Source organism: Acyrthosiphon pisum, chromosome A1 (assembly GCF_005508785.2).
Source record: "Acyrthosiphon pisum isolate AL4f chromosome A1, pea_aphid_22Mar2018_4r6ur, whole genome shotgun sequence".
NCBI lineage: Eukaryota > Metazoa > Arthropoda > Insecta > Hemiptera > Aphididae > Acyrthosiphon > Acyrthosiphon pisum.
In genome coordinates this window covers 19889069-19901861 of record NC_042494.1, presented here as the reverse complement: position 1 = coordinate 19901861, position 12793 = coordinate 19889069, and the positions used below count along the sequence as shown (strand labels likewise).

At 34.0% G+C, this 12793-nt stretch overlaps 2 protein-coding genes across 2 annotated transcripts; one reads left to right on the top strand and one right to left on the bottom strand.

The window, feature by feature from the left end:
- The first annotated feature begins 8658 nt into the window (after window positions 1-8658).
- On the top strand, window positions 8659-10142 carry LOC103310618 (myeloid zinc finger 1). Its single transcript, XM_008189419.3, has one exon. It carries the CDS (start codon window positions 8902-8904, stop codon window positions 9775-9777), a length of 876 nt encoding a protein of 291 aa, XP_008187641.1. The 5' UTR covers window positions 8659-8901; the 3' UTR covers window positions 9778-10142.
- Window positions 9801-10873, bottom strand: LOC100572192 (signal recognition particle subunit SRP68-like). Its single transcript, XM_003247583.4, has 2 exons — window positions 10603-10873; window positions 9801-10538 (listed from the first exon to the last, which is right to left on the bottom strand). Exons 1-2 carry the CDS (start codon window positions 10792-10794, stop codon window positions 10293-10295), a joined length of 438 nt encoding a protein of 145 aa, XP_003247631.1. The 5' UTR covers window positions 10795-10873; the 3' UTR covers window positions 9801-10292.
- Window positions 10874-12793: the final 1920 nt, after the last annotated feature.

The window sequence follows — 12793 nt, the reverse complement described above, 5'->3', positions numbered from 1 at the left end:
AGACAAACTCATGAGGAATCTTGTATTACATTTTCAAATCTTGGATTTAAAAAGAAAATTTTTCATGAATTTCTAACTAAAAATAATTTGCAAATTTTCGTCATTTTTACGTATTTTGTCAATATTTGAACTTTAGATGGTTATAAAAAAAAATTTTTACAATGGATTTTAAATTTTTTTCATTCGCCTTTGAAACAATATAGTAGGAGCCTTGTATTAAATTTTCAAGTATTTTTACTCAACAAATAAAGTTTTATTGACATTCATAGAAAAAAAAACTAAAAAAATTGGAAAATAAATATGTCCCTAAATTATAGTTTAAAACATATCAAAATATTTTGAAAATTTTATCATGTATAGAAATTGGAAATATAAACAACCAGCGAAATGCGAAAATGTCATGTATCTAGGGTCATTTGTTTTAAAATTAAACCAAAAACCAAAATCAATTTTCTCGAAATTAAATTTTGCGTAAAAATTCACGTTTTTCCATAATTTTTCTTTTGTTTTTCACGGCGCTTTTGAAAACTATTGAAAATTTCAAATTTTTACCTCCCGAATGCACCAACTAGATTCACTTTCCCATCAAACAAGATACTGTTGAAGAAAATCGAAGCAGTTTAACTGCCCCAAACCGTGATGACACACAAAAATAAAAAAATAAAAAAACACATTGTAAAATCAATACATTCATCGTTCCACTCAGAATCTAAAAAATAGGTAGACGAGTGCTGTGGGTACCACTATGCTGTACATTAATATTGTCGAGCTTGTTATTGAAATTTAATAAAAATTTTTTATAAGCATTTAAAGTTTGATTTTTGACGAATGTATCAAATATAAAATTTAATAATTATTTTGTAGTTCCAATTTTTACAGCTAAGGATTGAAAATGTAAAACAAGATTTTACGTAAATATCCAAAATATGTTAAGTTTATATAAATTACTATATTAAAAATATTAAATAATATCATGGGCTATCAGACCGTCTTCGCTCAGAATTATTTTTCTTATACAATGATATATCTTTAAATTCAAATTTAACACCATCCGTTACAGTGACTCTCTTGTAACCTACTGTGAAGCAGAGGGACAGCCACTTGCCCACCTTTTTTATTTTATATTTGATTTTTATTTTATGCAATAGGTCTTGTAACATAAACCAATACGAAAATATTTATAAACCTAGGTATATATTACCTATATATATACCTATATATTTTTTTTAAGATTAAATAGTTAAAGATTTTTAAAATTTTACAAGAACCATAACCATGTTATCCATGTTCAAAACTTAAAACTTCAAAGTTTTTTTACAATATAATTGTTTTAGAAATTAAACACTGAACTTGTAAAAAACAATAATATTATTATAATATATAAATATCTTTAACTGTACCTACTTGACAGTTCGCATCGGTATTTGGTGTATTTAAATAAATTAATGAAATAAACGCCAAGTCAAAGTTATACGGCCGCGCATTTGCTTTATCGCTCTATTAATATTTTGATAAACCTATGAAACTATGGTAATATGTTAAGAATGTTGTTCTTATACATTGAAAACGCAAGTTACCGCAAACAATGTTTATATTTTTGTATTGGAAATAATGTTATGTTGAGTAACTTTTATTCAGTCCTTAAAATTGAAAAAAATATTGGAAATAACAATAAATCTTCAAAAATGAAAAATATATGTTTAAATATTTTACGTATTGGTTTACGTTACATGACCTATTGCACAAAATAAAAAATAAAAAAAAAAATAAATTTGAGTTTTTCAAATTTGAAAATGGTCAATTAAGACCGCCCTATAAGTAATATTAATTTTCAAATCACTATGCGTAGATGGTGTATATTAACAGTTTACTGTCTGGTAGGGTAGCAACAGGTTTTATTCCGACAGCCCTTTGGTGCGTCAAATAATACAGACACCAGAGACCAGACAATTGTTGATATGCTCAGTGCTCACGTATACGCAGTGGTCGAAATGGCTCAAGATAAGTGGAGGGATGCCTTACAATACAGATTTTCTATTTTCCTGATATCATCATAACATTCTTCTATTCTTCATCTAACAAAAAAGTAGAGGGATGCCATCCCTTCGTATCCCCCATCCACTTCGAGCACTGCACGTACGTAGCGGCCTAGGCGTATGCATGAAAACCAAAGAAATCACTAGGTAACGATACCAAGTCGATTAATGTTGTTTCTTAAGTTTGTAAATATTCTATAGACTATTTTATATAAAAAAAATATAATATACGATTTGTACATACCTACAAATTTAAATTTTCTGTTATTCTAAAAAAATCATTTTTTTTTATTTAACCCTAGGTACCTATCATGATCATTGGGATTTTATTGTTTATATTTTTTTTACAAAAGATACAATATTGGTGTAGATTGATTGATATAAATATTTTTAATATTTATAGACTTAAGTTCCCAAAATTATTTAAGCATTATTAGAAAACAATTTAAAAATTAGAATAATTAATGTCTATACATATATGACATATATAATATATAGGTATAGGGGAACATGGTGCAAGATGAGTTTTAGAGGTAAGATGGGACAGCGTTTTTCCTCCATTTAATCATAATTTAAGATATATCTTAAATAAATAATTAAGGTTTATTTTATATCGTGTATGGCACATAATATCAAGGTTTTTTATTTTAATCTCAAAACTCCTTTGATTTATAAAAGTTCTTCGCTATTTTAACTTTTAAGGCAAGAATAATTCATTAATTCTTAACGAATACTATTCTAATAATATATTCACATATTTCTGAAGTTAAGTATTACCTATGTATTTTTTATTTTATTTTATTTTAAATATAAACGGACTTAAGTCCTTAACAATATTTTGTGTGTATACACGGTAATAATTATTATTAAATACTGATTAAGTAATTAAATGTAATAGTTTAGGTTCAAATGTTCAATTGAACATAGGTACCTAATTACTAATTAGTTATTAGTCTATCTAGGGAATAACGAGACTAGTCATGTGGATGTGGGATTTCGTTAAAGCATTAACAAAACCTGGCTATAAAATAAAATATGTTTGCTCAATATTTATGTGTTTTTTTTGTAAAATTCTCATAAATAAGTTCCTATGTTGATATATTTGAGAAAATATATCTATTAGGAATTTATATATGTCTCATCTTATGGGGTATATCGTGGGTTAGATGGGACAAATTCCCTTCTTTTTACATTATTTTTTTGATTTCAATAATATTTTAAAGTGAATAATTTTAAAATTAATGAACATTGACTTATAGTCAATAAATGGTAGGTTCATAAATTAAGAATTTTCCTGAAAAATTCAACAGATCTACTACAACGAGTTAAACATTAAGTGTCTCATACTCTCATCTTTCTTGCTCCGTGTTCACCTATAATATATTCTTTTCATAAATATTATAATTTTTCTTCTTCTAGGAATACTGGCTACCTACTGCTGTTGTTTGGTGACTTGTAGAGTACATCAATAAATTAAGGAACTCACGACGGTGACGTGAATCACCAACAGCAAAAAATATTGTTGTATCTATATTGAGAAAACTAGGTATATATATATTGGTGCAATGGTGCCACAATTATACCGCGGGTGCTGCGAGTGCATGGGATATGACATTGTGACGGTTTAAGTTTTAAGCATTTATTTTTGTATAAAGGGTCGGCTTGAAAGAAAATAAATGGTATGTGGATCGGGGATGCCGCCAAATTTACCGCTCACTACTCACATATCTGTGTAATGTATAGAAATTCCGTCTACTGCAGTAGTCAGTACTCAGTAGCGGTATTTTGTAAGGGCTTGTCATAGATGTTGATACATATAAGTAATGGACCACATAATATATTTGTGCACATCCATCAGTATAATATATCAAGCTTCGGCACTGATAACTTGAAACACTTCATTGTTACAAGGTATATGTCTCCAATGTTAAATGTTTATCCACAATTCTTTTTTTCAAGGAATGCAGCTGTTTGTAGCTCATAGAGAACATCAATTATAAGGATCTCACTCAATACCTTTTCCCCCACCATTTTTCTTACAGTGGCAATATTTTCCACCCATAAAAAAAACTTACAACACATATTGTGTCATGTGATATAATGGTAATAGTATCATGCAGGTAAAGTAACTTGACTCGGTGTCATATTGGCTGGGCGTCAGATTGCACCAGAGGCTGACTTTCGCGCCCCACATCAAGACCGTGGCTGAGAGGGCCTCCCGCTCGGCAGTGTCCCGGCGAGGATATAATGCCGAACGTAAGGGGCCCGTGTCAGTGGAAGCGGAGGCTCCTCTCCTCGGTGGTCGAGAACCAGTTGTTGTATGCGACTCCAGTGTGGGCCACCCAAGTGTCCAAAATCGCAAGAACCGTGGCGAATCTGATCCGGCCCCAGAGGGCAGCCGCCTTGAGGGTGATACGGGCCTACCGAACCGTCTCCAATGAGGCATCCCCGCATGCCACCGGCGGACTTAGTGGCACTAGAAAGGACGAGGATCAGAGACGGGTAAACCGCAGCCCTGGACCCCGGGGCAGTCCGCCCATCGAAAGCGGCCATTAAGCGCGAGGAGAGACGGGCGACCCCCACGCTCTGGCAGACGAGGTGGGAAAGCAGCAGGAAAGGCGAGTGGACTCGCCGCGCGATACCTAATGTCAAGAGGTGGATGGAGAGAACGGTGGTGGGGGTGCCCTCATCGTACCACATGACCCAGGCGCTGACGAACCACGGCTGCTTTCAGCAGTACCTGGCGAGGATGGACAATGCCCCCAGCGCCGCGTTCAACTACTGTGCAGGGAACTCCGACACAGCAGAGCATACACTGCGAATACTGGACCGGGCACCGCGCGAAACTAGAATCTCGGCTCTGCCACCAGCCGTCCGCCGCTGACCTCCCCGAAATACTGTGCGGGCCGGACTTCGACGTCCTCCCCGCGGACTCCGGGGAGAGGGTTACCCTCCTACCCGAGACCGACGAAAGGCTCCATCTGTGCTACAAGATGGTCGAGTCCATAATGAGCCTCAAGGAGGAAGAAGAGAGAGCTCGTCAGGCGCTGGAACAGTGACGACTAAGCAGCTGATGACCGAACTAGACTTCAGACCGGCGGGCGCGAAGCACCGGAGCGAAGCACGAGACATAAGCCCGGCGGGCTTCCACCCGGGAAGACGGGCCAGTACGAGACCTTAAGGCCGGCAGGCTGAGTGCCGGGCTGCGAAGACAGACATCACCAGCTCTTATTTCTCCGGAATGTTAGCTCCCCGAGTAACATTCCCTGGCTGCCGCATACTATACTAACAATCGCTAAGGAAGGGCTGTCAGGTCGTGGGAGCGCGCCTAAGGGCGTAGTTATTGTACAACTAATTACTTTGTTTTGATGTGCAATGAAAGATGGGGACCGGAGGAGAAGCAATGTGAGCAACAGTTCCTTCACCGGCTCTCGATTAAACCGGAAAAAAAAAGTATCGTAACTTGTAAGTACTCTCAGTAGCTACGAATAACGAAATGATTAAAGTAAATTGTGAAATGTATTAATTTATTTTTTTATCTATTTTTAAAACAGTGAACATATTATTAAAAATTAATATTTCTTGAAAAATACATCGATAAGGGCCTCATAATTAAATGTGGCCGTATTGCAATCATGGTTAAAATCAATTTTTTCATTTTTATAGAAAATGACTAAACCGTCCAAAGATAATAATTTATAATTTAAAAAAATATCACGTAGGTATATACGGTTATTTTTTTTTTAAGTTACCTACACCAAACAATCAAGATAAATTTTGAAAAAATGTCCGTCTATCTTTAATTTTCTTTTGTTTTCTTTATCGCTTTTGAAAACTACTGGGATAGGTACTATTTAAATTACCAACTAGATTCACTTTCCCACTAGAAAAGATACTGAAATTGAAAGTTGAAGCACTATTTCAACTATTAATCGTGTATATGGACACAAAAAAAAAATCAACACATAATATTGTAAAATCAATGTATTTTGCATCGCTCCGCTCAGAATCTAATAATATAATCTATGAAATACAATAATAATAATAATATTAATATTGTCATTAGTAGGTAATTATTTATTATTAGAAAAGTATGGTAATATAAATAGTTAGTTAATAAATTATAAAATAAGCAATGCAATAATGCCATTGCCATACCTAAAAATATTTATTGTTTTTATAAATAAATACTATTTCTGGCAAGTTTAAGTTTTTAAAAAGTACGCATCATCAAACTTACAAGAAATGTTCGAATGCAATATTATTTTGTTATACTTATACGTGGCTATAAAGATAACTTTCAAAATTACTGTTGTCTGACAGCCTGGCTGTTAGTAATAGCATTGATTATAAATACTATTATTATTATATACTAATTAATACTGTTATTATTATTATTATTATTTATAAATTATAATCAATGGTAATAGCTATTAAATATTAAAAACGCTCTCCTGTACAAACTACCATGTTTGATATACGACCCTCTGGTATCTTATTCTGATTGCGTCGATTTATTTTCTATTAAGTGCCTTTGAAATTACCATCGGATATGAATACATTTTAAATTAATTAATAATATATATGTAATGCATCTTTTCAGATCTTAAACATATTTTTTTCTTTCCTATGTCTGTCCTGAATTAGCTAAAAACCGCTAAAATCGTACAACTAGCTGGTTCCTGGGCCGGCTTCAACTTTTTTGAAGCCCTGGGCAGTGGTATAATGGAGCCCCTACAACTGGGACAGAACATTATTTTATTAAAACATGTAAATAGGAAGGTGGTAAATAAGAAAAAGTCTAGATCAGAGGATCATTCAGGTGCCTATTAATTTGTTTCAGATAAACCGTTATCTTTTCAATAACTATTTATCTGGTTGCGTCGTTTTAAAACTTGGTCACTATAAACTCGTAATCGTCACTCTCGCAGATAATGATTGAAGATAAAACTGAATTTGAACTTTCAACATCAACGAAAAGTATGTATTTTTTAAAAATATAGCGCGACCCACTTTTGGGAACCTCTAGTCTACATTAATTTAACTGTAAATTATTATTATTTTTTTCATTTCACATTAAATATAGCCAATATAGGTAGTATAATACAAATGTAAAAGTAATTGTAAAGTAACCAGGAAATGTTGAACATTCTATTTTTATTGAAGAAATACCTTTATAGATTTAAGATTGGTAAAATCGTAAATTACTTATTTGAAGTCAATGTTTTTGACTATATCACATTTTATTGACATTAACGAGAAACTGTTCAATCTTTCTTGTAGCATTGTTCTTCTTAATTCATTTTTAATTCGTTTCAATTTGGATAAAGAGCGTTTTCCACTGCAATTAGTTACCATCATGCTCAATGCAATTACTACATTTGGCAATGTGACTTCAATTTTTTTTTATTCTAAAGATGATATATTCCCAATTTATTATCAGTTTCTTAATTTTCATTATAAACATATTCCAGGTGACCCGGTATCCTTTTAAATGCAGACATTCCATTTCCAACTCTGCCTCATTAACATCTTCGTAATAGATTTTTGCAAATTTTTCCAAATCGGTTGGTGATCTGGCAGGAGCTAGGGGCCCCATAGATCGCGGGGCCCTGGTAATAATATATTTTTGAAGACACATCGCCCGCTAAAATCGAATGTCTCCGAAAAATGCTGTATTGCAGTGCAAAATTGCTCACCGAAAAATGCCATTTCGGGGTAATTTACCCCCCGCTTACACCCCAAAATCTAAATGCGCCACTACCAATCATAGGGTTGTGGCTGAGACATCTAAGGTTGGGCTCAGGCTCACCTGCAGTCCAACACATTGGCGCCACCACGACTAGCTATGGACGAGTGTACGAAGTGGTCGTAATTTAAATTAATTAATAGAATGCGGTGCTCGTAATTTATACTAACAATTAACAGTTCGCGCCTCCATTGTTGGTGGTTTGTAACTTCGTGGACGACCGACGAAAGCGTACGTGCGTCCGGTGCGACTCAGGGGCGCCATTTGGGGGGGGGGGGCAGGGTGTACACTCGCACACCCTGTAATTTTGTTGTCCACAATTGGCCTAGGCCTAATTAATACTATGGCCAGATGGCCTTCAGTTTGTCAATCTTTAATTGTGCATGCACCGCAGCTATTCACTGATAATCATAAATAATATTATAATATTGTGTTCTTTAATTTGATAATTGATAAATTGATATCGGTATCACTTTATCCACTGGCACACACAAATATGTGTAAGTGGAAAGTGGCTACTGCCTTACTGATAGACAAAATACATAATAATAATAATATGCATCTATTCTATCTAAAAATATCTTTACTATACACTATACAGTATATACACAGAATGTATGAACGATAAAATGTAATGTGTTAACTATAAAAATATGTTTTTGATACTGTAATGAATCTGTGATGAAAAACTGAAAACACTAGAAACGTTTTTTTAACGATTGGCCTGGAGGTGGGAAAAAATTGGCCTCTTTAATTGTTTGCACACCTTAAAAAAAAAACTGAAATGGCGCCCCTGCGGTGCGTAGGTCGTGCGGGCAATCAGCATAGCGGTAGTTGATAATGAGGTCCGGAAGGGTAGTTTTTTGAAAAGGCGCCAAAACGTTGCTCATGGAAAGGCGTACGTACTTACGGTTTTTCTTTTCGTTCGTTTAATACTTTATTGATTATATATACGAAATCAAAGCGGCCATCTTGTATCGCGTTTTTCAATTTTCGTGACAATCGCAGCGGCGGTCTCGGTCTCTCGGACGTGCGTCGTCCCGTCCACCGAGAAGCTGCGTTGATGATTAACGCGTACGCCGTTTTCATATTTCCAGGCCGGTGTAGACTACGACAATGACTTCCACGTTCCGTTCTAGTGACATTCTCCAGCAGATGGACTTCGCCATGATCGGTACCCACTTCGCTTCCGGCCCGCTGCAAATTGACCAGGATTTCGCGGGCATCAGTGGCGTTCACTTCAACGGCAGTGGGTCGCAACAACAGTACGCCAACGACGGCGAAGTGACGCTACAGCCTAACGGCATGCCGCCGTCATGGCAGAGCATCGCTGCGCCCGGGTCGACCGTGGCCGATTACCTGTCTCATTTGCCGGCCACGCTCACCCTGCACCACTTTCTCAAGTATTCGGGAGAGGCCGTCTGCAAGGACGTGCGCGACGAGACGAAACCGCCGAAGAAGAGGAGAAAACAAGGCAGACAAACGAACGCAACGGCAGTCGCCGCAGCAGCAGCAGCAGCTGCTGCCGCCATTGACCGCTGTCCGCCTACTACGACGACGTCGTCGCCGCCTCAGGTCAAGCCGAAGCCCGGCCAGATACGGATAACGAGCTGCGCAGATGGCACCACCATGTTCGGGTGTCCGGAATGCCGGGCCGAATACTTGGACAAGCATCTGCTAGAGGAACACCTGGGCACACATGCAACGGAACGGCGGTTTGTGTGCGACATTTGTGGTGCAGGGTTGAAGCGCAAGGACCACTTGACGAGACATAGACAGAGTCACAGTTCGGAAAGGCCGTACGCCTGTACGGTGTGCGGCAAAGCGTTCAAGCGCAAGGAGCAGCTGACCCTGCACAAGGTGGTGCACACGGGTGAGAAACGGCACGCTTGCATAGAGTGTGGCCGTGCATTTTACAGGAAAGATCACTTGAGGAAGCATGCCAGGAGTCACGCGGCTAGGAGAGATAAAAGCGGTGGGCAGACGTGCTAGACGAACAAATAACCAGAAGGAAAAAAGATTTGCAAATTTGTTGTATATTTTATTGATTTTCATCCGTGTACATATTTTGGATATTATATTCAACTCTTGCAACTACTGTCGCTTAAAAACTAATATTAAAATATTATACGTGAGTGCATTATATATCATCAACATTATAATATCAAATATACCATTACCAAACTATTATTATGAATTTTGTAAATATTATGTATCATGTTATTAGCTATTAACAATGTTTTCCTTAATATTAAACATCGTGTTATAAAAAACACAACTTTACTTTCATTAGCAGTAATTATTATATTTTACCAGCTAAACATAATATAGAAAAAATGAATTAATCATAAATTTAATTATGTATAAAATATTGTCATTATTTGAACAAACTTTTAATATTTAAACTATGTTGAAAGATAAAATAATATTTGAATGTACAGAATTTTATCCATATTAATTTTTGGATGTAAAAGTTCAAAAATATAAATGTGTTTATTAAACGTACACTATTTTTTTCCACCCCAACCCCACAGACCTTTCACAAACCCGGAAATCCCTTCTTTATTAGCTGGGTCAGAAACTGGTTGTTGTTTCTTAAACACTGGTAGTTTAACAAAGTTTAATGCGACATCAAAGAACAATGGCTTGCACGGTATTTCTTCCATTTCAGGTGGTACTTTGATGACATTTGGATCTTTACCCAATATACTTGAATCTTCATAATATTCATCCAAACGTTTTGTTAAAGGCATCTTAAATAAATTAACATTTAAAATAAAATTGATGTTGTACAATGAAAATATGCAAAAATACTACCTTTTGCAGTTTAGCATTTTTCAAACTATCCAATTCTTCCTCATTATCTTGTTCGAGAACACTTTGAGCATGAGCGCAGTATTTGGAAGACTCAATGGTGTTCACCAAGTTACTCAAATGAGTCTTTAAATCATCATCGACTTGATTAATAGCAGAAGATATGTGAAGCAATGCTCGTTCATACATAGCCATTGTATCCCTCCAACGATGAAGAGTACTTAAACTCTGACCAATATAATAACATCTAAAAAAAAAAAAGGCGGGTAAGTCGTGGATGTCGCTCTGCTGTACAGTAGGTTACAAGTGGGTTACTGTAATGGATGGAATTAAATTTGAATCCAATGATATTATATCATTGTATACGAAAAACGATTCTGAACGGAGATGATTTGTCAGTCTAGGATATATTATTTTTAAAGAAAAACTTATGGAGAACCTTGTACCAAATTTTAAAAACTTAGTTAAAAAAGAAAAAATTTTTACGATTTTTCAACCACTAAATTACTTGCAAATTTTCGCAATTTTGACATATTTCGTATAAATTTGAACTTTAAATGCTTATAAATAAAAATTGTGACAATGTATTCCTTTTATTTTGCAACTGCTATTGTAAAAATATGTTAGGAGCCTTGTATTAAATTTCCAAATCTTAGAATTAAAAAGAAAAACTTTTATGAATTTCTGTCTAAGATAATTTGAACATTGCCGTAATTTTTACGTATTTAGTCAAAATTTGAACTTTAAATGCTTATAACAAAAAAATCGTGACTATATATTTCTTTTATTTTTCAATTGCTATTGTAAAAATATATTATGAGCCTTGTATTAAATTTTGAAATCTTAGATATAAAAGGAAAATTTTTTATGAATTTCTAGCATAAAATAATTTACGAATTTTCGTGATTTTTACATAATATGTTGTCAAAATTTGAACTTTAAATGCTTATAAATAAAAATTGTGACAATGTATTCCTTTTATTTTGCAACTGCTATTGTAAAAATATGTAAGGAGCCTTGTATTAAATTTCCAAATCTTAGAATTAAAAAGAAAAACTTTTATGAATTTCTGTTTAAGATTATTTGAACATTGCCGTAATTTTTACGTATTTAGTCAAAATTTGAACTTTAAATGCTTATAAAAAAAAATTGTGCCTATGTATTTTTATAATTTTTGAATGGGAGTTAGAACAACATATGTGGACCCTTCTATTAAATTTTCAAGTATTTTGTCCCAGCTAATTTTTTTTTATCAACATTTATAAAAAAAAAATCAAAAAAAATCGATTATTTCAATTGCCTATAAATAGATTAAAAATTAGTGAAATATTTTGAAAATAAAACTATATAAAGAAAATGTCAATTTAAACAACTGGTAAAATTTTCAAGTGTCTACGACTCATACTTTTTGAATAATAACAAATATCAAAAATCGTTTGAGGCTAAACCGTTATTTAATGCGGTTTTGTAAAAATTTAAATTTCAAACACTCCTAAAAATTTTTTGTCTTAGTCCGGTTGAGTTTTTTTTACAGATATTTAAAGAAAAACTTATGGAGAACCTTGTACCAAATTTTAAAAGCTTAGTTATAAAAGAAAAAAATTTTACGATTTTGGATTTTTTTTTATCACTGTGAGAACAACTTATAAGAAACCTTGTATTAAATTTTCAAAGTTTTCTATCCAACCAAAAATTTTTTATCGTTATTTTAAAAAAAAATACTTAGAAAAATTGAAAATTTCATTTGTCTATAAATAGCTCAAAAAAAGTCGAAACACTTTGAAAATTTAACCCTGTATAGACAACGCTAATATAAACATCTGTTGCAAATTTCAAGTGCTTACAATAATTATTTTTTGAGTTACAGTAAAATTAAGTTTTCGTTTTTGTCAAAAATTGGTTTTGCGTAAAAATTCGCGTTTTTCCGTTATTTTTTTAAGGTTTTTCCTGCCGCTTTTGAAAAGTATTGGGAAATTTTCACTATTGACCCCCCAAAGTACCAACTAGATTCACTTTCCTTTCAGAAAAGGTACAACTTTTGAAAATCGAAGCATTTTTACTGCTCCAAAAGTTGTCGTCAGACACAAAAAAAAAAAAAAAAAAAACACACATCATTGTAAAATCAATACATTCATCACTTCGTTCAGAATCTAAAACACCATAATTTAGAATCAGATAATAACAATTAATGTAT